The 27,383-nt window shown below is 45.3% G+C and overlaps 1 protein-coding gene across 3 annotated transcripts in view; it reads right to left on the minus strand.

Annotated features, from left to right (window-relative positions):
* The window catches only part of ATXN7 (ataxin 7), a 164,225-nt gene that overhangs the window by 34,103 nt on the left and 102,739 nt on the right, over positions 1-27,383 (minus strand). For 2 of the 3 annotated variants that reach the window (XM_042236615.2, XM_027958202.3), the window contains 6 exons: positions 12,528-12,777; positions 10,301-10,560; positions 9,757-9,839; positions 4,938-5,203; positions 3,310-3,508; positions 2,884-3,005 (listed from right to left, as the gene is read on the minus strand). In XM_042236615.2, coding sequence (XP_042092549.1) covers positions 2,884-3,005; positions 3,310-3,508; positions 4,938-5,203; positions 9,757-9,839; positions 10,301-10,560; positions 12,528-12,777 — 1,180 coding nt within the window. Of the gene's footprint in view, positions 1-2,883; positions 3,006-3,309; positions 3,509-4,937; positions 5,204-9,756; positions 9,840-10,300; positions 10,561-12,527; positions 12,778-24,749; positions 24,922-27,383 lie in introns of those variants that run through there. The other variant, XM_042236617.2, reaches the window with a different exon arrangement.

Raw genomic sequence — 27,383 nt, forward strand, 5'->3', positions numbered from 1 at the left:
CCAGATGCTGAGGTTGATTGAGAAGCTGGGCTTCTATCCCCATGTCACTCATGAAGGATAAGCACTGACATTACAGGAGAGGCTTTTTGGAAATGCTGAGTCCCTGGGCCCCACCCTAGACCTCCTTTATATCTCAGCAAGACCCCTAGGGCACTGGCACCTGTGCGAAGCCCTGACTGAAACTCAGTGCAGGGGCCCCTGCTCCCTGGGTGCAGTGGCGTCTCATGGCCACCAGGCGGCTTAGGAGGACGGAGCCTCAAGGCCAGGCTGCTGGAACCAAACCTGGGGAAAAGGAAAGGCTTCCACAGGGGCAGGGATGTGGACTCTGGATGACATTACTAATTTCTCATTAAAAAGCTCTTTCAAATAATTTCCTACCTTTTGCATAAAGAAGAGACCAAAAAAAAAAAAAAAAGACTAGGCAGTCATACTGACCTATGTTTGCATGAATAAACCCAAAGATATACAAGCAACTAATAAAACTGTGAGGAGTGGGTGGAAAACAGGAGCACGGCGATCAGGGAAAGTAGAACTTTTTACTCTGTGCCTCTTTGTATCCACTTTTCCTTTTCTAGCCGGTCTTAAAAATTAAAAACTAAGAAAACTCAGGTCAAAACCTGACAACCATCCCCGCCCGTCCTCGTGCCACTGCGGCCCCGGCAGCGGCACACAGACAGCAGATGCAGCACGCAGGGCGGAGTCAGCGAGCGCAGTCTGCCCTCGCCGCTGTTCAGAGCCTCCACACGCTGCGGACGACAGCCGCTGCCATCACAGCCCTCCCCGCGCCCCCAGGTTACCACAGCAACCGAAGCACGAGGGCCCAGGACAGTGCTGGGGCTCCTCGTAGGAGAGAGGACGCGCAGCTGTGCCAGGGCGTGGGGGCCGGACCGCGTCAGGAGGCTCCTTGAGTGCCTCAAAGACGCCACCTCAAGAGGAGTTCTCCTCTGCTGAGAAGTGCTGAGCCGCTCCTGGCAAATCCCAGGGCCTGCCTGCGCCAGCCCCCCTCACTCCCATGTCGAGAACACTCGTTTCCTCAAGCATCTGGCCTGGCCCCTCTCTCCAAGCTCCTACCCACCCCAGGCCTGTAAGCCAGCTCATCACTGAGCAGCCTGTCTGCTGAACTGATTTTTTAAAATCAAAGGTCATGGTAATGGAAAGAAAGTTTCTTCCTCACTGGGAGCAAGTGACTGATAAGGCAGGCAGATTGTGACACAGCAGAGAGACGGAACAGCAATCAGCCAGAGGACCTGCTACTTCAGACATCACAGTGCAAAGATGTCTCTCCACAGGAGCCACCAAGAACCAACTGCAAGTCTCTCACCCAAACCCTGGCCGTAAACCACTCATCAATGTAACAGGGATAGGAATCCCCAGGACTCTTCTAAACCCTGACGAGTACGTTAAACCCACAGATCTGTAACCCTGACGAGTATGTTAAACCCACAGATCTGTAACTTCAGTAAGCTCTCCAGGTCCCACCAGGAAAGAAACTGAGATTTCACACATCTTAAAGTTGTCTGATCCGAGGCTACCACCACCCCCGCCCACCACCACCACCACCAAAAAAATATCCCAACAACCACTGCCCAAGTCTGTCTCTGGGTCAGAGCACTGTTACTTCATTAGAGCTCTTATTGAGTAAGAACTAGGAACAAACATGAAATTAAGCAGAGTAACACTGCCATGGGGCTGGTCTGCACTATGAACAATGTAAGCCCTACTAATGACCATAGAGACGGTCCTCTGGATCATGGACTATCCAAGGTCTCTGAAAACTTCCTCTGACTATAATAGGAAACACAAGCAGAGAGGCAAATAGGTGTACTCGTAGAGTCTACTCAGGGAGGCACTAGGGGTAAATGATGCCCAAAGGGAGGATGTGGGATGACTATGTACTACTGGACAGCCCCCTTAACAAAGCTCAGTGCTTCCCAAAGTCAGTTCAATCCAACACTAGTCTCCCAGATGCTCCCCTAAAACAGGTTCCCAGGTCACAAGAGCCTGACAGACAGTCCACATTATATATGAGATCATCCTATGTTTTGAGAGTTACAATGGACAGCACTCATTAAAGGCTCTGAGAAGTCCTGCAATAACAAAAACTTTCCTTTCAGAAAGACTGGGTTAATAAACTTTTGGGGCCATGGAACTCCTCTTCAACTTAAAATCACATTGGGGAAACAGGAGCATGTGTAAGGCCATACAACACAATCGCCTTACTTTCAATTGAAAGCCAGAGCAAACAGCTCCTTTGCCTGAAACCCTTCTCCCCAGGGCTCTAAATTGGTGTCATCTGACCTCTCGGATATCCTCTTATTCCAAGAGACTCCTCGCTCATTCTCAAATAAGTCCCATTCTTTTCTGACTTAAGAGCTTCATATGCACTGCTCTCCTTGCACGGAACCCACTCCTCCTCGCCTGTCCCATGACTACTCTTTGTCAATCACTCATTTCAGCTCAAGGGCCCCTTCACATAGGTTCTCCATGAAGCCCTCTGGCCTGAGGCTGTGAAAACTGTATTTGCTACGGTGTCCGGCCTACAGTAATCTCAATAAGAGATACAGATTATGAGCATTTCTGTTATTCTCCCTTATGACAAGCTATGATGTCTGTTTTCTGTTGACTGGCTTTCACGTTTCTCCCTGTCCTAGAATCTGAGGTCCATCCATCTGGGAGCCCCTCGGCCTAAAACCCCAGCACTGAGAATGAGACTCATCTGCTGCAGAGTGAATGGATGAATGATGAAGGCCCTTTCTCCAGGGCTGGTCAAGCCCTTACATTCATCAGAGAGAGGACGATCTTCCTTCAATCAGCCCCATAAGAAATGAAGAGGAGGCAGCCCCGAGCCCCCACCCACCCCAGAGGTGGTGGACAGGCACTCACTTCCACAGCTGCGCATTCAGATGCTTCTCCACCATGAGGTTGAGGGCGCAGCGAAGCCGGTTCCACCTGGAGTCAAACACGTAATAGCCTCTTCCAATCTGCCGGCTCCCGAATGTGCAAAACTGCAAAGAAAGAAAGCACACGCTTGGGCTCGCGGACTCTGAGGGTGCACGGCCCGGGAAGGATAGGCCAGGACAGACAGCACTGACTGAGGACCGCGGGCTGTGAAGCATGAACATGACAATGCCTAGCCCTGAGCGTCATGGAAGAGACTGGGAGCAGCAGCAGACGCGCCCGCCAGAGAGCATGCCGCCTCAGGGCAACCCGCACGGATGAGGGCATGCTGCGGTCCCCGGCACGCCCCCCGGCACTGCCCTGTCCCTGCTGCATGGGGAGGGTCGGCACAGGGGCCGGTATGGAACTTACAGATGCTGGCTGAGGATGATGACCTGAATAATGACAGTCCAGTTTTTCAACAGACTCTTCTTTGTCATCGCCTTCTCCCTCCTCACTGGATAACCGAGAAGCTGGCTCAGTGGCAGGCAGGGGAGGGTGTGGAGACTCATGGACTGGAGGAGGGTCAATGGGGGCACTCCCACCTTGCTGAGCAGGGCAGCCTGGAGGCCTTGGTGAGCAGAAAGTGCAGCACTGATCAGATCACACCACATGTCTGGGAATCAGCCGCCTCGACTCAGATACAACCACGTATCCAAAACCACCAGAGGAGCTCTGGGCGCCACCACTAGCCCTTGGGGACACAGACGCAGATCCGGGGTGCCTGGAGTGAAGAGTCTCTCTCCTGAACCACACAACGTCAAATGGAGCTTTCTGCCAGGTCTAATCAAAGTCACTTACAACCATTCTCCTTCCCACCTGGTCTTCCTATTCTCCCCCAAAAAGGCGAGATGCATGTGGAACTTAAGCAAATTCTTTCTTTGATTCCTCTTCACATTTCACTTGGAACTGGGTTACTAACGTGATCAATGAAATTACAGGTAACGTGCTCTAAAATAACTTAACAGGGACAGGAGGTGGTAAAAGAAGGTGGGTTGATGTGGGTATCTGGAATGTGTGACTCATGGACAGTAGTGTGCTTTGCCAACACAGAAAGGCCTGATACTTCTAGAGTTAAGCCCACTTTGTTTTAGATGGTGACACTTTAATGAAAAGGTGGCCAAAGAAAGGACTTGCTGACGATCAGTGGCCTGGCCCTGGGCACATTCTGGGGCACCTGCTCAGAACACTCCTCCACTGTGCTATTTAGAACCAAGGGGCTCATGTGGGGACAGGCTCAGGCAAACACTCAGGTTTCCATAGGGAGGCACTTCCACCCCTCATGTGACCATTTCAAGAACCGGACATTTGAGGCGAAACGGTTACAGCCAAGGGTCGGCACTTTCCTAAGCAGAAGGCCTCACTACTGATGGTCGAGACACAAGACCCTCCGTATCTGTGCCTTTCTCCCTTCTCTCAGGATATGAAGTCCTTTACTTGAACTTGGTTAAATGGCATATACTCAGCCCATCATCACTGTGTCTGAGGGATGTGGCTAAGTTCTGACCTGTTCACTGCACAGCTCCAAAGCCTAGTATGCATTCCGGCCAGAGTCCCAGATGAATGAATGAAGATACATGTAAACAGATGTTATAAAAACTCAGGCTCAATGCCTAGCCCTAGCAAGAATCCCTTCTGCTGTATTTTGCAAGAAGCAAGACACACGAATGGGAAACTGGTGCCAGAACCAGGTGAGGTGTCCGCCTCGCTATTACAGGCAGGACCCGGGCTTCAGCCTTGCTCTGTGGGGTCAGGAGACACGCACTTAGAGCAGGAAGCTCCAGCTTTACTCTGCTGCTTGTGTTGGCCACGAAGAGCTCTGGTTGAAACTCACTGATGAACAATTTTTTTTTTTCCTCTTAAAATAAAACCCAATTAGAAAACACGCCCTCTTCTCACAACTAGCCTGGTGCCTGTCCTTGACAGCATGACACACCAGGACTCTACAGGCTGCATATCTGTTCTCTGAAGGAGGGAGAGAGCTGCAGGATGCGGCTTACCTTGGAAGACTGGGGGTGTGAGGTTTAGGTTTACTAGCTATGAAAGGCTTTGATTCGGAGGGAATCACTCCGTGAGAGTTTTGGTGTGGCTCCTGTGACGTTCTAGGAGGGATGGGATGTGGGTCCCTGAGAGGCTGCGCTGGTTGCTGAGAGTCCGGATGGCGAATCGATTCCTTTTCCCTGGTTTTGTTTTTGTGCTCGGCTAACAACACGTCGAATCGTTTTCTTCTACCCTGGACAGCCCTCCGCTGGGTTAAGGAATGTGTCTACACACCAGAAACAACAACAAAACAAAGAGAAATGGAAGAATGTCATTAATAATTTTTTAACGTCATGTATCAAAGAACACCAATGCCAATAAGAAAGCAATCTAGACCGTTAGCATTATCAAAGGCTGCCTGGCATTTGATAAGGGAAAAACCTTAAGAGTATGAATTTTATTTTATTTTTTTAAAGCTAGAAGCAGATATTCCAGGCTCCAAATGCATAAGAATCTGGTGATGTCACTTCCACCAGAAGAAAGAAAAAAAAGTCAACCATGCCACCTGGTGTGTAACTGAGGGGCAGACAGTCGATACAAACAGGTGACAGGTCCTTAAGTTCTGTGTCACTGGAGCAATTCATTGATCAGGACTGTCACCAACTCTACTAGAAAGTCTCTTCTTGGGCCACTTAGAGTTTTCAGTATTAAAAGGGAAGAAACACTTCCCTTTTATGGGATAATACATCCCATAAAACATGTATCAGAAAGTCTTTCAGTAACTGCCAGAGAGTAAAAATTAAATACAACTGCTTCTTTATTCCAGTGACAATGTCATAAGGACAAAGGAAGCGCCTCAAGGCACCCTAGAAACAGGGGCTGATGCGGCAGAGGAAGATTTGGGAATTAAAGAGTGTGAATCCAAGAGAAGACAGACTGTGAACAGGAAAAGATGCACAGCAGCTTGAAACCCCATGAACATGCACTCACTATGGAAATCAAGAAAATGGGACAGACAGCATTTTTAGAACTGGAGACAATCTGTAATCTCAGAATCAAAAATGGTCACATCTTTAGAAATTTGGAATTACTCTTGAGAAGAAGAAAGGTCAAGTAAACCTGACCACTCCTTAATGTCAGGACCCCTGTTGGTTTGAATTAAAAAAAAAAAAAAAAAAAAGCAAGGCGCCACTAACCACAGAGGCCCAAATAATACCTCCCAAATATGAGTGAGTCAAGTCCTTCCCTCATCCATGTCACCCCAGTACTACAAATGATCGTTTTTGTGTGCTCACTGTCCACACTACAGTGTGAAGGATTTAACGACAGTTAGACTTCTCATTCCCTTTTGCAATTCAGTAACATAACCTAGTCCTTATCAGTTACACTGCAACTATGTCTGCTCAAATGTAACCTGGCACAGATAGTTAGAAACATGAGTAGGGCTTAAAAAATTTTTTTTACTTGTTTTTCTTTAATATGTAACATATCCGAAAGTAACCCAAATGAAGCCAAGAACCTGTCTTGTTCAGTGCTGTGCAAACACCTAGGACAGCACCTGGCACACCATCAATGCCTCAAACAAAAAGCAGATACAAATAACGGCCCTCCAATACGCGCTGAGTGAACAGATGAATGTACGATGTCACTGGTCCACCTGCCTGTCTCTCCAGACAGATGATGGAGAAGCCACTCCTCATCTCTGAGCGTCCCCTGGTGCCCAGCATGGCAAGACTGAGTGAAGAAAGTAGGCAGAGATGATGGATATTTCCCAAGCTTGGTTTGAAGAGTAAATAGCATTTCCACTGGGCTCTGAAGAACCGTCTGACTACAACTGTGATTACAACTGTCTGATTACAACAGTTCTGACGCTGCCCATCAGAACTCTGTGGGAACTGTCTGAAGCCCACAGATAAAGACCCACTGTGAGGCGGCCCGGGGCCCAGCTTGCCCTAACACCCGTGCTCCCTGCTCGCCACGCCTCTGGCACCAGGTGCTGCTTCCTCCATCTCCTGCCCACCCCCAGGCTGCCCTGGGGACCCTAAGCTGTTTGCTCTGCCCTCCTCCCACAGCCTTCACACCGACTGTCTCTGCTGTTTCTTCCACCCCTTTTCTGCCCAGACAAACCCCAAGAAGTTCAGCCTAGTAGTCCTAAGGTGAAGGAGCCTCCCCGACTCAGTTCCCCTAGTGAAGATTGCGACTACGCTGGCCTCTCCTTATTACTCATCAGAGGTAACTTTTACCATTAAGGGTAGGAGCCAGGCCTTGTTCAAGCCTGCATCCTGAGGCCCAGAGGGAGGTCTGTGACCACATGCGTGTTCAGTAACTGTTTCTACAGGGAGCGGGGCCCAGGTCTACCTGTATGAAAGTGGAAGGGCAGAACACTGGACAGATGAGGAAGCGAGGAGGGGATGGAGAGGGCGGCAGGCAGACGGCAGAATGCCAGGAGTGGGCGTCGGCAGATGCCCTGACAGCGGCCTCGGCCTAACAGAGACCTGGACGGCAGCCGGGGCACACTGAGCGGGGCGCTCCAGCGTGTTCAGCCACGCGGCTTGAGAGAGGAGGGGAAAGGCAGACGCACTGGCCCACAGACCACGAGAGCAGAGCACGGGCGTCTGTGCCAGACAGGCCAGTCGCCCTGCTGTATCCTCCGCCAGTTCTATGCTGCACTCATACCCCGCCTGGGTGAGGATACATGCGAATGCAAAAAGAGGCTAAGCACCCTGCTAGACGGTCAAGACCCCTTAACAGAACACATGAAGGGCAAGCACAACTTGAAAAGATGGGAGAAAACGGCAGGAGCCACATAAAGCCACTGAAGGTTCAGGAAGAAGACTGGGCAAACCCCTTGCAGAAGTGGAGTTGATAGAGCTTTTGATTCATCAGCATGCCTCATAGATAATTAAAGAAGAGCATCCCGGGTGAAGTAAGCATCCTTCACTAACCACAGTTATCACAACACTGAGAAATCTATGTGGCTGAGAGTCAGGTAGAGAGAGTGGAGAGAGGCTGGCAAGCGTGATGCAGTGTGGAGCCGGGCTGGGGGCTCGCTCACGTTGAATCTATGTGTGAGAGTCAGGTAGGCAGCGAGAGAGTGGACAGAGGTTGGCAAGCATGATGCAGTGTGGAGCAGGGCTGAGGGACCGCTCACATTGAATGGGACAGAAGTGTAACAGAGCTCAAATGGCTACCATCAACAACACGCCATTCGAAGGGTTCAATTAATTAACGACAGAAAGCAAAGCAACTTGTCCTGAGGAATTCTTAACTGGGAGAGTCAAAGGTGAATTTGAAGTGGAATGACCTCTGTGATAAAATGCAAAATTCAGAACAGGCACATGTATGTATGTTTTCCTCAGAGAAAAGGATCAATAATTCTTTAAAAATTAGATATTTAAAGGTGCTCTTGACCAATCAATTTCCTCAAAATATCCAGTACCTTGTTGCAAGATAAAACCTACACTAAAATTAAATATTAATAAGAACTATCTAGAAATAACATTTCTCATTTCTGAAGATCTTAATATTCTTCCACTGTTTAGTGGATGAAGTAGAACCTGAATGTCTTTATTCAAACATAATCCTTGGTAAAATTTACTATAATACATCAAAAACTTTATTAATTTGTAGTGAACACCACTAACTTCTCTAATTTTTAACCTTCTCCAAACAATGGCTTTAAAATTACTTCAAGGCAATGATTCTGAATACTTTTTGAACCCATCTGCACGGTAGCTGGGGACATAAGCATATATGCTCATTTACATAGAGGGTCTACTGAAGCCACCCCTACATCCACACTAATTTTATAGTAAACACACCACCTTCTCATGAGCACACTGGCTGAGTTTTCTAAGGAAAACTCAGGGAAGAAAGGGAGAATCTACATTTTTGTAGTGTGTGTGATTGATGCTTTTGAACGGTAGTATTGCAGAAGACTCTTGACAGTCCCTTGGACTGCAAGGAGATCCAACCAGTCCATCCTAAAGGAGATCAGTCCTGGGTGTTCATTGGAAGGACTGATGCTGAAGCTGAAACCCCAATACTTTGGCCACCTGATGCGAAGAACTGACTCATTGGAAAAGACCCTGATGCTGGGAAAGACTGAAGGCGGGAGGAGAAGGGAAAGACAGAGGATGAGATGATTGGATGTCATCACTGACTCAACGGACGTGAGTTTGAGCAGGCTCCAAGAGGGATGTGGTGATGGACAGGGAAGCCTGGTGTGCTGCAGTCCATGGGGTCACGAAGAGTTGGACACAACTGAGCAAACTGATATATATGTATACACACAGAGATATACATATGTGTGTGTGTGCGCACACACACAGATATAGGATTACATGTGACCTAGGTTTTTTAAAACTAAAAAAAATAACACTATCTCAAAGTCACAGATTTTTTACATAGCTGTAAAATTAAGAACCAGAGATTACACAAACATTTTAAGAATCACACAAACATTTTAAGAATCTACCCATACATGCAAAGGAAATTTCTGGATGTATCCTATGTCAATACACTTCAAAATACAATAACGGAGAGCCTCTCAAATTAAAGGCATTGAAGATAACAGATTAATTAGGGGAAAACACCATCCTCTTGGATACAACAATGCTCACTGGGGGCAGTTCAGAACAGCAGTTTATAACAACAGGCCCCATGTTTTCTGAATTGGAGGTGTTCTCCATCAAAACACAGCCAACACCGCCCTTAAAAATCCAGGAAAGTCACCAGAACAGAGGCCCTGTGGGTGAGAGAGACCTGGGGGGCAGCGCTGCACAGCCCCAGCCCCCTAGCTTCCCAGAGCACTGGGCTCTCCCCAGGGCCCCTCCCTACCTTGCATGTCAAAGACCGGGTGCAGGGCTTCTTGGTGTCGACGTCGATGACCCCACAGTGGATGTCAGGATCAAACTCTCTTTCTGTCAAAAGCACACAGACATTACAATGGGTTCAACACTCCTTTGTTTATTCTGAAAATAGAAATCTGTGATTCTCTTATTTCAGGAAAATTATAACTTGAAGCAAAATCTACCACATTATCAATAAATGGAAGAAATGTTTGAGCACTGAAAAAAAAGGTCGACATCACTGAGAGGATGGGCACTCTAGTCACCAGACGAAGGAGCAGGACTATGTGAGCCAGCATTCCTCACTACTCCATTCAAGAACACGCCACTAGAAAGCTACTTTTACGTCACCTACACACACGTGCACTTTAAAACCGAGGAGGAGGAGGTCAAGGACACAACTTAGGGAACTTCATCTGAAAGCTGGAGTTGGCTAGTTTTAAAAGGAGGACTTCTAATAATAGTTAATTTGCTCCCCCAGGAGTGCCCAGTTGATACAAAAAGAAATACTGAGGAAAAAATTATGAAGTTACCTGATAATCTCTTATTTAAAAACTTCCTGTTATTGGAGTAATCTTCTGACTTCTTTTCCAGAACAGGTGGTGCAGGAAGCCCTTTGCCATTTAGAATGTGTCCAGGTGAAGGCAAGGTTGGCTTTGGTATTGAGGGGCAGTTAAGGCCAGGCTTGACGGAGGAGCTCGCAGGAGCAGGACAGGCGGGCCCTGCCGCGGGTTTCAGTAGTGTGCCATCCATCTTCGGATGAATCTTCTCCACTTTGACAGAAGGCGTCATGCTGTCATAGGGGAAGTGAGAACACCAGCACCTGAGTGCCCTGCAGCCCCAGGCGACTGGGAAGCCAGAGGGGTGAGGCAGAACCTGGGTCTACCTGTGTGCCATGCAGCGCTAGGTTCCCTAAGGCACCCTGGGACAATCTGCTAGGACTACGCAGAAAACTCAGCGAACCTTTATCCATAAGCCTTTCTGGGGAGGCAGAGAGCTCCAGAGGAACCATCACATTTACGTGGCCTTTCATCATTCCAGAACAGTCTTACACATGAGCCTGTTACCCAATGCAACTCCTGCAAGCAGCAAAATATGGAAAGGTCTCAAAGGACCAGAGACTACTGCAGGACCCTGTGAGGACATCTTTTGAGAACTGTCATTTTTAAGAACTGATCATCAAAATGAAGTAAAACGAGTGAGTAGAGAAGAGAGCAACTGCAATCAGAAGACACTTCCCCAAGAAGAGCCTCTCTGCCCCTGCCAACGAGGGAGGCCCAGATTTAATTAGGACACGACACGCCACTGAAGCGGTAATTCTCCAGACCCTGAAGCAGGCTTCCCGACAGGAGCCTGGAATCTCAGCGCCTGGCACCCAGCTCGTGGGCACTGAACACCTGGATCACTACCCAAGAACTGACTTTTCCTGGCGTCTTCCTGATACTGTCACTTGGGTGGCAAACACTGCTTCAAAGCTAACAGCTGGCCTGGTCCCCATCTGAAGCCCAGCTACAGATACAGAAAATCTGGACCAGTGAGGTTTTGTACATTTTGTCCAGCGCAGTCAGTGCTCTAACAGCTGTGAAGCTGGCGAGTGACTTACACGCTGCACTGGCATTTTCTTTGGCGCTCTGACAGCTCCAGGAACGAAAGCCAAGCCCGCTGTACTTGCGCTTCTGACAGATGAGTGGAGGCTGGGGGCTTAGCAACCGGGACAAACAGCACCAAACAGCTGTACCTGGAGCAGCCCGACAGTGGCAGAGACACCATAAGATGCCATGGCCTCTCCAAGCTGGCAAGGTCTGTACACAAGAGCAGGTGCTGGCCGCTGCCCAAAGATTAACCAGGTTATCAGACCTTGGGACTGATACGTATGGCATACCCTCCACAGGGAGGCAGGCCAGGGAAGAGCCACCCGCCACCAAGGCTGAGGGACGCCGTGAGCCAGCAGGATGTGTTTCCATGAGCGGCTGCTCTTCACATGACCACACAGAGCCTGGCAGCCTACGGATCCACCGGCCTGTCCTCACAGTGGGAACCTCTTTCAGCCTCCCCTCATCAGTGCTCTGACGTGAGCCCAAATCAGGGGGTGGGAGGAAGCACTGCTCCCCTATTTGCTGGGTAAGGCCCAGAAACCCTAGAACAGCTTCTGGGGCTCGCTCTGGCTTTATTCTCACTGTTAGCAGAGGCGGCGGCAGCACCAGCACCCCTTCCTGCACAGTCTCCTGCGGGGCTGACACTAGCCAGCCGTGACTCCAACACATGAATCCTACCGCCCCAGCGACCCTGCACACGGGCCATGGTCTTTAAACGCTGAGAAAAACACGGCCTTGGCTAAGGCCCCTCAGGTAAGAAGTGACGGGGTGGGATTTGAACCTCAGGCCTGTTCGACTCGAGAGTCCCATGGCTAAATCTTTTCACGCTTCCCTCTCACTGTGCACATAAATGAGATAACCACAATATCTATTACACAGGATTGTTGTGATAAGTAAATGACAATACACGCAACTCAATCTCAATAGCTGGCACACAAGAAAGGATCAATAGATAGGTATTATTAACCTGATTATTATTGCTATCATGACTCTGCAAAGTTTCCCAAGCTGTAATAGGGAAACAAAAAGAAACAACTACGTATATCTGGATTTCCCCCAAAGTGGGCTTTCTTTTACATTATCCACAGACACTCTCACAGGCTACTCGTGTACACAGTTCCACCTACGGCCGGTGAGCTTTAAGAACCCTCTGAGCCATACTCACATTCTACCATGGGGGACTCTATTTTGCTGAATGGGATGCATTGGCCTGTTCCCCCTGAGCTGCAGTTTCTCTTTGGGTGATTTCAACAACTTGGAACTTAACGAGGATGCGCTCAGGACTCCTCCGCTGGAAGAACGGCTGCTTCCACTTCCACTGCCTCCTTTGCTTTTGGACAGAGAAGGGAAGAAGGAAAACACTGAAGTGGGAGGAACGGCCAAAGAAGGCTTGCTGGATGAGCTATGTCTTCTTTCTGAAAAGGAAAACAAAGTGGGTGGTGGGGTGGAGAGAAAACACTGTTTCAGGCAAGTCTTCAATGGAACCCTGGAGGAGTCCCCTGAAATCAACACATTTAGGTTCAAAAAATGTGTCACTAAGTGAAAATATATTAAACTCATCAGCTTTCAGAAATGGCTTATCTAGGCCCTCCAGACTTATTCTGGATTCTAGGAACTGGTCCTTCTGCTTAAGAAAACATTTCACTGTAAAGAGGTTTATCATACATAGATAACCACTAGGAAACTAAATAGCCACTTTAAACCTGAGAACACTGGGTTTTGCATTTTAGAAATGAACCTCACTGACTCCAATTTGTAGTCAGAGAGGGGAGAATTATTCATTCATCTCCAGAACTCTGTTCATTGACACCAAACAGAATTATTTCTTCCTTTCTAGTGCAAGATATCTCCAATTTTCAAAACATCAAAGTGTTAAGAAACAAGTTGTACTTTCATTTTATTTTTTTGTCACTACCCACCAGCATATGACACCAAATAAGAATGTTTCTAGGGTTATCTTATCATTCGTTATGAATCTGTGCTGAAATTTTCCAGTGAATCACTTCACTCCCCACCCGAACCCCTCCCCCACTTTTAAAATAATCTTACTTGACTACAGATGGCACAGCTCTGGTTCACACCACTAAGATGCCAAAGGCGCAAGACAAAAATACCACAAATAGCTTTGCCTGTTTTATAAACCAGGAAGTAATTCATGGTTAAGCAAGAACTACACAGGTTTAACTGAAAATAAGTCTATCCACTAGAGAATCAGGTTTTCTCAGAGTAAGGCAATGCATACTAAATAAATCGAGAGCTAAAGACTGTTACCATCAGAAACAAGTAAATTATTTAGTAACTTTATCTACTTAAGTACCTTATGCTGGTAGCTTAGTAATTACCTTCAGTTAAACTTGTACTTTAAAATGGCATGTTTGCTTAACTCTTAGTTTTAAAAATCTATGTGACTCAACATCTATTTCTCACAACATGGAAGCTATATGAATATTTTAAAAATTCAGCATATTAGAATCAATTTGACTACGGTTCAATTCAGTCACTCAGTAGTGTCCAACTCTTTGCGACCCCATGGACTACAGCACACCAGGCTTCCCTGTCCACCACCAACTCCCAGAGCTAGCTCAAACTTATGTCCATTGAGTCAGTGATGCTACCAACTGTCTCATCCTCTGTGGTCCCCTTCTCCTCCTGCCTTCAATCTTTCCCAGCATCAGGTTCTTTTCTAATGAGTCTGTTCTTTGCATCAGGTGGCCAAAGTATTGGAGCTTCAGCATCAGTGCCTCTAATGAATATTCAGGACTGATTCCCTTTAGAATTGACTGGTTTGATCTCCTTGCAGTCCAAGAGACTGTCAAGAGTCTTCTCCAACACCACAGTCCAAAAACATCAATATTTTGGCGCTCAGCCTCCTTTATGGTCCAACTCTCACATCCATTCATGACTACTGGAAAAACCACAGCCTTGACTAGATGGACCTTTATTGGCAAAGTTATGTCTCTACTTTCTAACATGCTGTCTAGGTTAGTCATAGCTTTTCTTCTAAGGTACTAGTATCTATTAATTTCATGGCTGCAGTCACCATCTGCAGTGATTTTGGAGCCCAAGAAAATAAAGTCTGTCACCCTTTTCCATTGTTTCCCCATCACGTAAATGGTTTATTTCCAAATGTCTTTTTTAACCAGTGAAGCTGTGCTGAGTTATTCCCAGAAGGACATCAAGTCACTGATGCTTTATGAGGTACTAAGAGCCTGCTCTACACCAGGACAAAATTATGTTATCTATAAACAGAATTCAAATTCTCCAACTATAACACACAGAGGCTACAACCAATTTAGGAAGGCCTAACTGGTAGTCATTTCTAAGTGCCTGCTACTTTCTTCCCCAGATATGACAGTTGTATGTAAGGAAGGGAAAGCCAAAATAAGTTAATTTGGCATCTGAGGCTTTCTTTAAAAAAAAAAAAAAAATTAAGTTTCCTTCTCTTCTGTGATCCTGAGATACTTTGAATGTACTTTCAAGCATCAGCACTTGTCAGCCAGGACTGTGAAAATCTGTTTCCATTTCCCGACTCCCCTGGATGAAGGAGCTTGTTGTTTCAGTCAGCCACCCCTGACAACTGGCACAGAGTAGGCCTTCAATTAACACTGGCCTGATTGGCACAGCTCTTCTTGTGAAGACAGTGATTCTCACATGGTCCCAGACCAGTACTTCTCAACCTTGGCTACTCACTGGCATAACCTAATGAGCTAAAAAATATACTGATGCTTCACTTCCACTCTCAGAGATTCTGATTCTGAGTTTTCTGTGGCCTGGGCATTCAGATGCTTGCAAGTTCTGTGTGATCCCACTGCGCAGCCAATGGTGAGAGACTGCCTAAGACCAGGCTAATGTCTCTGGGACCATGAACCACAGCTGAGGAAGTCCATATCTGCCACATAAAATACTATCTTCCACTCAACGTTTCTATGTAAATGATCAACTTCACTGTTCCTCCCTAATCCAGTAGTCACCAGTCTCTTGTGGGGATATCACTGGTATTTTGGACACAACAATTCTCGTACAGGACCTCAGGGTGGTTAAAATTCCTGTTCCCCGAGCCTCTCATCACCAGTAAATGGTACCACTCCACCCAGGGCAACCTGAATCTACCCCCCAATCAAAACTGCCCCTCCCAATCTATTTTCAAATGGCCTAGCATGAAATAGAGTATCACTCAGTTGAGAGATATTTTCCCAAAACAACAGCATGTATAAAATAATAGGTTTAAAAGTCTGTAATATATATTATACTTCTGATATACATTAAATATGAAAATATTCATCCATATTCAGCCACTAAAATCATCTTGTGTATCCCCAGTGGAAGAGTACTAAAGGAATACCACGATATCTGTAATACATAGAGGCGGAAAAACTTCCAACCAGAACTCTGACTTCTAGGAAATACATTCCTTTTACAATCTGACGCGTTATCAGAATTCTCAAGTGTCTCTGAGTGAGAGTGATGTATTTTCTCTTATATCAAATGATGCAAATTAAATTATCAACCTAATTAATCTTCTATAATGATCATCTTGAAGACAGAAAGTAGTTCTGAAGCCACTGATCTACTAGGGAACGATTTCAGCATAAAGAATTTTTGCATTTGCTTTTGTGAGATTTCCTCTGTAAGAAGCACTAGGTGAACACAGAAAACGACACCTGGTTGAACTAAGCCAGTGAAAATAAGAGCACAGTCTGCTCACCCCCACCAAACATCCCCCATCCACCCCAGGTCACCACAGACGCGAGGAGCTGTGCCATCCACAGCTGATGCGGCATCTCCCTCCATTTCGGATATGCTTCCTCCACCGCTTCACAGCAGCTCACAACCCGAAACCCTGCTGGCCCCGACCTGCAGAAGCACATGCCAGGCTATCTTCAAGGAAAACTCCCATTAGAGTATCTACGTATTTTTCAAAGCATTTAATACACACGCAACTGTGCTACCACTCTTGTTGGGGTCCTACCTTTCTCAGCGTCACTCACTGATTAAGTTTTGAGTGCTTGTGCCCATTTATCCCATTTTTCTAACGAGTCTCTTGTGGATTTTATTGCACAGCTTTGCATAGTGCAGTAATTTTTTAGGAATGCATGTTTTGTTATAGCAGAACTGACTGCAATTTCAGTTTGTTCTTTCAATTTTCTTTTTTTCTTTTTTGGCCACACTGCATGGCATATGAGGTCTTAGTTCCCCAGCCAGGATTGAACCCGTGCTCCTGGCAGAGGGACACAGGGTTCTAACCACTGGACCCCAAGGAAGTTCCTGCCCTTTCAGTTTTCTATTCTCATTATAGTCCTCTCTCCCCTTTTCTTCAGTTAATGCTTTTGTTTTTTGTCTATTAACTCTTGGTATGGGATTTTGCATTAGAAAAATCCAGATTCAAAGCTTTCTAACACTAAAAGTCAGCTGATGTACCCATACCTTATCAAAAAAGTTATATTTCCTACTGCAACAATAAAAGCTGTTTAAAAATTTAGAATGGCAATCTATCATGTGAATCTCTTTCATTCACTAAAACTTGAAACAGACTGTGTGTGTGCGCGTGCGCGTGCGTGTGTGTGTGTGTGTGTGTGTGTGTGTGTGTGTGTGTAAATGTGATTCTGGCTGAAAAGTGCCAGCTCAAACCCTCGTCATGCTGCTGAATTAAGCTGTTCCTTCACATCACGGTCTGCTAACTTATTCACTGGAAAGGGCGGCATCTGGCTTTCCCTTCACAAGAAAATACAGATGAAAAAACCAAATTAAATTATAGTTATGTTGGACTCTCCCCAACCTTTCAAGCTAGGCCCTTAATTTTCTTAAGATTCTAAAAAGTGTTTTGTTTCTAGATCAAAAGGGAAATGGGCAACTTATGGGTAGGGTTAGGGACCTTATACTAAGTGGACAAACTGGTAGCCAGATGCTAAGCATAACTGCAGTGTGGTTTGGTGAAGAGTCCAAGTTGAATTTTCAAAGCACTCCTCTCTCCAGGGCCTAGCACTGGCCCAGAAAAAGCACACTCTGTCCCTAAGTTAGGAAGGCCCTGTGAAGGGCTCCAGCAAGCATGAAAGACAGGCAGATAGACAGACACAGACACAGTGAAGAGACAGAGCACAGACAGACAGACAGACACAAGCGGGTGAGGGCACAGGGTCTGTGTAGCAGCGGTGGGTCGGGAGCGACCACACAGGCAAAGAGATGTGCAGTCAGAGACAGAGGGAGCGAGAGAGACAGCAAGAGGTGGGTGCATCGGCCTTTCTTTCTCTTGTGACTTGAACATGTGACACCATTGCAGGCCAGGGGAGGAGACTGGGATGGGTAGGGGTTAGGACAACTTTAAGTCTTCCAAAACAGAAAGTAACCAAGAATACTGAGCTTATAATTAATTGTGGATTTATGCTGAGGTTCAAAAAAAAAAAAAAAAAGTGCATATATAAGTGTTGACATCTAGGTACAAACCAAAAAGGAGTTCAAAGCAAATAATTAAATCTTTAAAAGCCATATATATTGCTTTGAGAAAAAAAAAAAAAAAAACAACTAAAAATAACTTATGGTGTACAACAGTCAAAGTTAGGATACAAACCTAAAATGCAGTCAAAAAACACTAACTTCAAATCATTCATGCTTGAAAAAAAAATCTACAAAAATATCTGTCATTTGTTAAGTGGTCATCCCTTGGCCTACAGGTCTATTTTTTAAAAACATTTGCATATTGTTTTTCTACAACAAATATGGTTTACTTGTTTATCAAACACACACTTTTAAAAAAGAGAGATCAGTTGGTCTTCTGACCTCAGTTCCAAACATGCTAAAATAAAGCAAGGCCTATTATCACTCCCAAGCATGGTGTCAATTTGTCTCACTCTTCACGAGCATCATGAAAGAGCAGGCACAGCGGTGAATAGCTCAGAAAACCCCACAAAACTATTTTTACTCAAGGCCCTTTTCTGGTATCTTGTTAAACCTTTTGCTCATCTTTCATGGTCTGAACAACTGATTAATGTTAAGCCTCACCTTCAACAATAGCAGCAATAGGAGTTGCTACCATTTATCAGGCAGAGACCACGCACAACAGGCAACATGCTACCAAATTTTACAGGGACTATGTCATTTAGCCCTAACCATCTTCCTACAGAGCAGACACTTCCATGATCCCCTCTTTCCAGATAAGAAAGCCAAGGCTTTAAAGGACTCAAGCTGGTTGCCCAACATCACCCAGCTAACCCAGAGGCAGGATCATCATGCGAGCCCAGGAAGGCTGACTCTAGTGCCCAGGCTGGAGCCAGGACAGTCCACCTGCCCTTAAGTGGTGTTATGAGCAGACCACGACGCACAGTCCAAAGGCAGGCTGAAGGGAAGGGTGATGGCAGGTCATATATCCTCTTTCCAAATGCTCAGCAAGTGCAGGCTATTACTTAGGCTGCACAGTCAGAACATACAACAAGTTTAAGACAAAGCTTTGGTAAATTTGGGGTGGGGAGCCACAATCTGTTCAAGGGAAAACCAGGATGTTGTGGATTTAATCTCTATTTTGGAAGTTGCTAACCTAAAGGTTAGCTGTGGTCTCAGTCATTGTTGCATTCATCAACCACCGCCCCCCCCCCACCCCCAAAACCACCCCCTCAGGGAAACATTTAAGATGGTTTTAACAATGATTTTTTTCCAGAAAGTGCTTGTCAGGCTGCCTTTTTGGCTTGGCTAAAAAGAATCACTTACAAAGTTCCCAGATGCATATGTGCTACAAAGAACCCGTGAGGAGGAGCAGCAAATGCCTGTTTCACAGGGTGAGACTGGCCCCCTGCTGACCAGCACCATTAGGCATGCTTGCAGTCACGTTCTGCTCCCGATCATCTTTCTAACAGAGTTTGTTGGATAAACTCTCGATTAATTAACCAGTTTGAATAGAATCCAAAGTAAAACCAAAAAAAAAAAAAATCAACTTTTTTTTCAGTAGATCACTTGAAAGAGCAAGAACTTTGGAGTCAGAGACACGTGGGTTCAAATCCTTGCTCTGCCACTAACTAGCTGGGTGACACCCTGGGCAGAGACCTAACTCTACCTACTTTAGCAGGCTCTTCATCTATCAAGCCTACCTTGCAGGGCTGCAGGGATTAAGTAACAGAGTTGTAAAGCCCACTGTGGACCAGGGACTGGTAATTCCATAGCAAGGAAGACAGAGAGGCTCCCTGTTAAGTTCAGGTGGTGACAGTTATAGACACCAAGTGGGAAAGGCCTGCTCATTATTCAAGCAGGCAGAAATCACTAAAGAAAAAAGCAAACCCACTGCAACTTCTCCAGTGTGGTAAAAACTTAAGTTTATAGATTTAGTTTACATGTCAGTCCAGGAAGATATTAAGTTCATCTCAGTGGAGAGTTCGAAACTTTCACGATTCATTAAAAATGAATACATTCATACATCAACCAAAAAAGACATTCATTCAAGCTAAAATTACTTTATAATTTAAAAGTTGGCCCATTTTCCTAAGAGAACTGAGTCACTTAGGAAGAACTGCAGGTGAAAAGAAAGAAAATGATGATCAAGTTTATGGATCCAAAGGTAGCAATTTTATGTAGATTATCTTTGCAATGATTCCCCAAACTTCCAAATTTTTCTCTAAGTGAAACTCACAATTTTGGGTGGGTTAGGTCACGTGAGGTTAAAGAGAGTGAATATTTTGTTACAGAAAGACCTTTTTCCCCTTCTTTTCTTGGCCAAGCCATACAGCTTGCAGGATCTTAAGTTTCCCAACTAGGGACTGAACCCACGCCCCATGCAGTGGAGGTGTGGAGTCTTAATGTTTGGACCATTAGGGACGTCCTAGAAAGGTCTTATGAGAACTACCAACCCACAGGTCAAGGAATATATGAGTTCATGGTGTCTCTTACAGTCCCATTCCACTAATACTCTATAACTACTCCCATTGAAAGCAAGGATTTTTAATAATCAAGCTTACATATGGCTATAAAATGTAAAACACAGATCCTTTGGCCAGACATAGTAAGTAATAACTGAATACACCAAAAGCTCAGTTTAGAAATGCTGGGTCATTCATTAAGCAGCCCTTTCAAAAAATTAAATTGCTTATTTGACATTCAGCTTGGAAATAACTGCTATGTGCTATTCATAGGTCCTAATTAACCCAAAGTAACCCATCATATTTCAGTTTTGGGGCCACCAAACACAGCTTACAAGGGGTCAAACTGGCATCATCTGTGTTTCATAAGGAGTACGACCCCTATGAAACATCAAAGATCAGGACTCGAGGCAGGACTCTAAGCCTGCATAATATATATTATATATATATTACAGCAACTGACTAGGCATACCCGATTTAGCAACATCCTAAGCAGTATCTGTGAAACCATGACTTTGGGTTTGACATAACTATTTTTTTCCCTAGTAACTATTAAAAAAAAATTAGCACACTTTTAAAGTCACATCACGGACTATATGTGGACATATCACATTTAACAACATCTCCTCACTGCTCTCACCTTCAACTTCTCCCTGTAAACATTCTTGTTCTTCTCTAAAAGCAGTCTCACATGTCTGACTAACAAACACAATCCAATTCTACTCCTGTCCTTACATAATATTTTTTAATCTTAAATCGGCTTTTTCTTTGATCCAATTTCTGGAGGGTCCCAAGGACTGGACTGGAATACTGCAGAGCAACCAGTGCATAGTCTGATGCTAAAAAGGAAGCAAATCGGTGGGACTGTGCCTGGAATGTTTAAATCTCAAACTGGGGGATCCAGGGCTGACCTCTGACATGCAGCACCTCAAAGGGCAGTGAGCCAAAAGCTAAGACTGGAGCCAGGAGGCCCCCTCAGAGCATGCTTAGGTGGGTCACCAACGGCACTGGGTAATAGCGAGGAAGGAAAAGTCTTTACCACAAAGCCCGCGGCATCATTTCCACCAGAGAGACTCAACTGAAAAGGATGATTTCAACACTGGCTGCCCTAACAAATTAGTCTCCAACTGCAACTTCTGCCAAATGCATTTTTCCTCCCCCTAATGCAGAGGTGTTTTAAAATTCAAACATAGGGGGAAAGTGCAGAAATGAGAGTCATTTATAACACTTGGGCCACTTGAAACAACTTTTAGCCAAGGTCTATAATCAAATTATCAAGCTCTTGAAGTCAGCGCTTTATGACGGAAATAAAAGGCCCACTAAAGTATTCCAGGTCCCTTGGCATTTCCACGTCTCTGGGCAGGGCAGCCCTGCAGCATCCCCATTCACACTGGCTGATGAAAGAGAACAGATCACAAAGGGCAGATTACAAGGGAGAACGACTCCCAACTCCCCAACTCTGGAGGGGGAATGGACAGGCGTGAATGGATTGTAAATAATGTTGCTAAGAAAGGACCACAAATATGGCAACTTAAGATAATCCTCTTGCTAGGAATTCTTCCCAGGGGGGCTGTTTTTTCTGAACTTTGCTTTCAAGTATGCAAGAAATATGAAGAACTTATTGAATATCTGGAGGTAGCCCTCCCCTGCCATCTTAACTTGTAGCTCTGTGCAAACATTAGGGGGAAAAATGGCCTTCCGAAATTTCAAATACTTTATTAAAGGAGATGGAATGATAAAGAAAAAGAGGGGAGACCGAATGGTATAACTACTGATCGTCTCAGCTGGGAGAATAGTATCAGTTCTTCATCATTGTTTTCTTAAGACATCTTGCTTAGGGAAAACTGAATGGTCTGAAAAACCAGTTCATTTCCTTCAGGGGGCCCTTCCTATGCTCCTGCTTAAGGTGCAGACTTTGAACTGAGAGTTATCATCATGATCTCAGACAAACACACACAGATGTTTCTCAGCATATGTAACTTTGGGGAAAAGGCTGTCACTGCTTTGAGCAGAATGCAGCCACCAAACAACGCCACCTCTGTGATGTTGCCGTCACCGTTTCAGACTACGGCAGGGATATCATGTAGTAAGCGACATGCTGGCTGACACTTCTACTTTGCTAACAGTCATAAGCACCTCTCTCTGCTGTCCTCAGGATGCACGGTGTCAAGCAAATGATCCTGACAGAGTACAGCAAGCACTCACCCCCCCCCCCGAAACAAACCTGATTTCGAGGTCTGAATGATGCACAGCATTCCCTGAACACACCCCTTGGTCTCCCTCCCATCCACGGAATTGACAGGTCTGCATGCTTCAGGTATCAATGTGTGACAAGGAACAAAAAACCAAGACAAGAAATCCACCAGTCTTTAGTTACTTTTGGTTTAATCCTGTATCTGTTGGGGCAACAGCATCCTATACGTTCAGTGAACAATCATTGTAAGTTTAGCCTTCTAACGTGCTAACACCACGTGCGGATCAAACGGCAACACCCTCAGTCCTTATACAAACACCTCTGTAGTCACATCTGGTCTATAGTTGGGTCTGGGTTCCAGTTTTTCTCTAATGAGAGATTCAAGGCTATCATCAAAATGCACAAAGAATTAAGAAAAACGAGCTATGTCTTTACTCCTGCTGCTGCTGCTAAGTCACTTCAGTCGTGTCCGACTCTGTGCGACCCCATAGACGGCAGCCCAATAGGCTCCTCCATCCTTGGGATTCTCCAGGCAAGAATACTGGAGTGGGTTGCCATTTCTTTCTCCAATGCATACATGCATGCTAAGTCGCTTCAGACGTGTCTGACTCTATGCGACCCCATGGACAACAGCCCACCAGGCTCCTCCGTCCATAGAACTCTCCGGGCAAGAACACTGGAATGGGTTGCCATTTCCTGCTCCGATGTCTTTACTACTCCAATCCAATTTTTTATACACACACAAAGGGTAGGGAAGAGTGAAAAAATTAAAGGAAACTGGCAGAGCTTCAAGTAGAGGAGTCCTTCTTGGTTTTTTTTTTTTTTTTTTTTAACGAAACTTCCGTGCAGGAATCCCCTTAGGGAACACTGTCCTCTGAGGCCAGAAAGGAGCAGCAAGTCCAAGGTGCAACAGAATGACGGCACCATCTGCCGCAGAGTGCAGCACTAAGTTGGGAAGCCACATCTTTACTGCTGTTTCCCACTAGTTTTGTGGCCTTTACATTCCACTTTACTGGGGAGGAAGGCGAGGAAGGGGTGAGAAGACCATGAACCTGGGAATAACAACAACCTCAAAATCACAACACAGCCCTTAAAGCCTCCTCATTAAATGCGCTCTGTTAATAAGGAATGGGTGATTCATGACTGAACAATGCCAATGTTTTGATGACTTTGCAGCACGTGTTTCCCCCCCCCCCCCCCAAGACAGAAAACAGCATCTGCCCCACCTACAGGCCAGGGCTGTCCTCTAATCAACACCAAAGCGATATTCAAAAACGAAACCAGAAAACAGCAACTGTAAAACTGCCTGATGAGAAGCAAAAGTTCTGTGTTTTGTTTTCTTTTAATGAACGGCAGTTTGAATAAAGGTTTACAGTCCTGTTTGTATTTCAAGTCCTGAAAACAGGCAGCTAAAGTTCATCCTCAATTAAAACCATCCGGTCAAGCACATTATTGCAGGAGGCATGAAATGTGAATCCAGTGAAAACTAAAGATCTCAACTGTCACCTCGCTTCCTGCTTGCAGAGAAGGCATGAGAGAGTTAAGGTAACTTTGAGAACAGCCGCCCAACCCACCCGAGCAGAATCAGCTTGGCTGTACTGGCTACCTTAATAACGCAACTGAAGGAAAAAAAAATAGTCTTTTCTGGCAGGCAGTCGGTAATTAAATTTTTATACACTCAATTTAAGTTACTGAATGACTTCCCAGGGTTACTGTTTGTATTTTGAAGTTGTTCTTCCTCTTGACACAATGTTCTGCTTGCAACTTTGCTGTGGAATTGAAGAATCCGACAAAACGGCTTTCAAACACATTCTACAGGAAACACTGTGAACTGCCTGTCATGAAACCTCACTCACCGCAAGTGAGATAAAAAACAAACAGTCAAAGCGTGTTACAACGTTCCTCCATTTTTAGAGAGCGACGTAACCACTGCTCTCCCTGTTTAGAGATATGGGAACCGTTGGGTGCAAACCTCAGCATTTTGTGGGAGTTAATAGCAAACTCAACTCCAGCCTGTGCCTGACCTTTGGCCAGATCACTCGAATGACATTTCAGCATGGCTCCTGTGGCTGGCCTGCCGGCGGGGCGGCAGCTAATCCCTCCTGTTGCGATCACCCCCCTGCTCAGCGGGACTGCAAGGCGCACTCACCACCGCTCAGCCCAAAGTGCTCCGGGCCTGCCGGCGGGGCGGGACAGCCACCAGAGGACTGGGGGCCTGTGCCAGCTCGCCCCACTCTGCTCTGCTCTGCGTGGGGCTCCGTCCTGCTCCCAAAGACCTAGCCCACCTTCCACATGCTCATCCAGGACCGGGCCCCCAGCCAAGCCCAGCCTCTGAAAACTGCCTCGGAAAACTTACCCGGTAGAGCTTTCAGCCCCCGTGCGGAGGAAGGGCTGCTCTGAGGAGGCTTCTTGTCACCTTCCATTCACATAATTTGGTTGTGCTTCATTGCACACTTGCTACTGCAGGCTTGCATCATGATTTGGGTCTGCCCACCAACTCCAAATATGCTCCATGTTTGGTCTTATGTAACATTTGCTACTACTGTAAAAAGCACTTGAATTACAAAGGTCCTGGCAGATCAACAGAAAACAAGGGGTGGAGTCTAATTTCATCTAATATGGTCATAGAAGGCGTCCTGGCTGGTGTAAATTAATCCTTCTCTTGGAAAGGCTGCTGGCCAAAACTGGAGGAAGATGGAATTTATGAATTTAACCGACTAGAATGTGAATTACTCACACCTGATTTTCCTGCATAACTTTAAACTGACAACTACTATCAGGTAAATTAGGAAATTTAAATGATTCATTATATATCTATAATTTAAGGCTAGACAGCCCTAAAAGTTTTTAATATTATACATTTTTACAAATATCAGCAGTCTTTTTCCACATGCTATTTCTCCAGTATCTATTCTTTAAACAAACAAAAGTTTATTATATCTAAGAATAGCTTTCCTTAAATCTAGTAAGAAAAATCTTCACCCATTTTCTGTGCCTATTTGTAAAATACATCTAATTTCAGAAAAATATACATGTCACTGTCCATAGTTGAATAGCTGGATAACTGATGAAAGCTGGGGACCTTTTAGGCTTTTAATGCAAAAACTTCTCTAAGTGGATCCTTGAAAACAAAGTCATCCTGGTTAAACGGGTTGCCTGTCTCCGCCGTATAACACTTTCTGCATCACTACTCCTTGTCCTGTTAATTGCCAAATCTTACTATCAAACAGGCATGGAAAAAAGCAGCCAACTGATAGGAGTTTTATGATAATAAAGGCTGCACACATAAACAGACTCAGATGCCTGATAGTTCAGAATGAACACTTTTAAATGTCAAAAGGAGGGGGGAAATTCCTCTACAAAATACCATCACCAAACACAGACTATTTGGCAAAAAGTCATGAATTACATGTGTGGAAAAGATTTGGCCTGGAAGGGGTGGGAAAGAGTTGTGAGGCATAGGAAATGGCTTCTGTTAGAACAGACACAAATTCTAAATTTACTGTAAAACAAAAGAGGAGTAGCCACATTGCTTTGTTTTTACAGCAAGCATTCATATCCTAACCATGGCAGCAATATTAGGATCTAGAGGGCTTCTGAAACTGTTCCCCAACCCCCCTAGATTTCTGATTCTAACAATGCAAAACTATGGGGGTTCTTAAAAGAGATCAGAAGGACACTAGGAAAGAGCCATCAGCAGGAAGTAGATGCACAGAATGAGCAAATCCTTCCAAAGTTAATATCCGAAAATAAGACAATTAAGTTAATTCACTGAAGGGTTTGTTAAGCTAGCAGGAAAATGAAACAAAAACACTCTACTGCTGTACTACCTGACTGCAACAATCTTAGCACCATTCACTGCACCCACTGCCCCCCTACCCCCTGCCAAGGGGAGCTGAGGAGTCTCCCTGATGTTGTCCATGGCAGAACTGAACTGAGGGAAGAGGACCTGCTCAGACTAAGTCTCAGCTCCACATCACTGCACTCCGAAGCCTGGACACCAGACTCCTTGCCGGTCTCCCAGCACAAACACTCACATTTGTAAAGTTCCCTTTTGTAGATGGTGCTGGTGCTAGTGGAGAAAACAACTCTTATGAGAACCAACCAAAGTAAGACAATTTGGGGAACAAAGTCTTTCTGCAACCCTGAAAAATTTCAGGGTGAACTTTAGCAAATGTTCTTAAATACTACACACTACTGGACGTGAGTCTGGGTGAACTCCGGGAGTTGGTGATGGACAGGGAGGCCTGGCGTGTGCGATTCATGGGGTCGCAAAGAGTCGGACACGACTGAGCGACTGGACTGACTGAACTGACAAATGTTCTTAAGAACTACAAAGTATTCTTAAATACACCTACATTTTTGTACATAAAGAAGAAGAAACTATCCAAATTTGTTCCAAAGACCTACATCAAAAAGGGGATGAATGATAGTGCAAGCCAGAAAATAAAAATCGACACAATAAGAATATACACAAATACACAAAAACTGAGCATCTACGGCTCAGACTGAACTTTTAAACATACACCTCTCTTAATGCCCTAATTAAAAATGTTTAACCTAATGCCACCCTGTTCTGCTTGGAAAGCATTATTACTCTTCTTCAAACCCTTAACAAATAAAGTTTATATTGATATTACATTTCCTTATGATGGCTCATTCAGGGGACATGGTCACATTTCTTCTTTCTTGTGAAAAAAATAAATAAATAAATAAATAAACAGACTACAGACTAAAAAAAGACTACAGACTAAAATACTGTTTTAATAGAATAACATCCATGCCCTACAGACCAAAAATTATAGGTACTGGCTGCGGTGTGGATGGTGTGCACTCATCAGCGTTACTCTGGTTGCACAAAGGGAGTCCTGAACTGACACAAATTCTTCTGTGAATTAGCCTGCTCGCAGCAAACAAGCAAACTAGCAGCAGCTGGGAGGGGCTACAAGGGCTTGGGTTTGGCCGGCTGCGGCCTCAGCACTTTTCGTTG

This window comes from Ovis aries, chromosome 19 (genome assembly GCF_016772045.2).
Source record: "Ovis aries strain OAR_USU_Benz2616 breed Rambouillet chromosome 19, ARS-UI_Ramb_v3.0, whole genome shotgun sequence".
NCBI classification, from domain to species: Eukaryota; Metazoa; Chordata; class Mammalia; order Artiodactyla; family Bovidae; genus Ovis; species Ovis aries.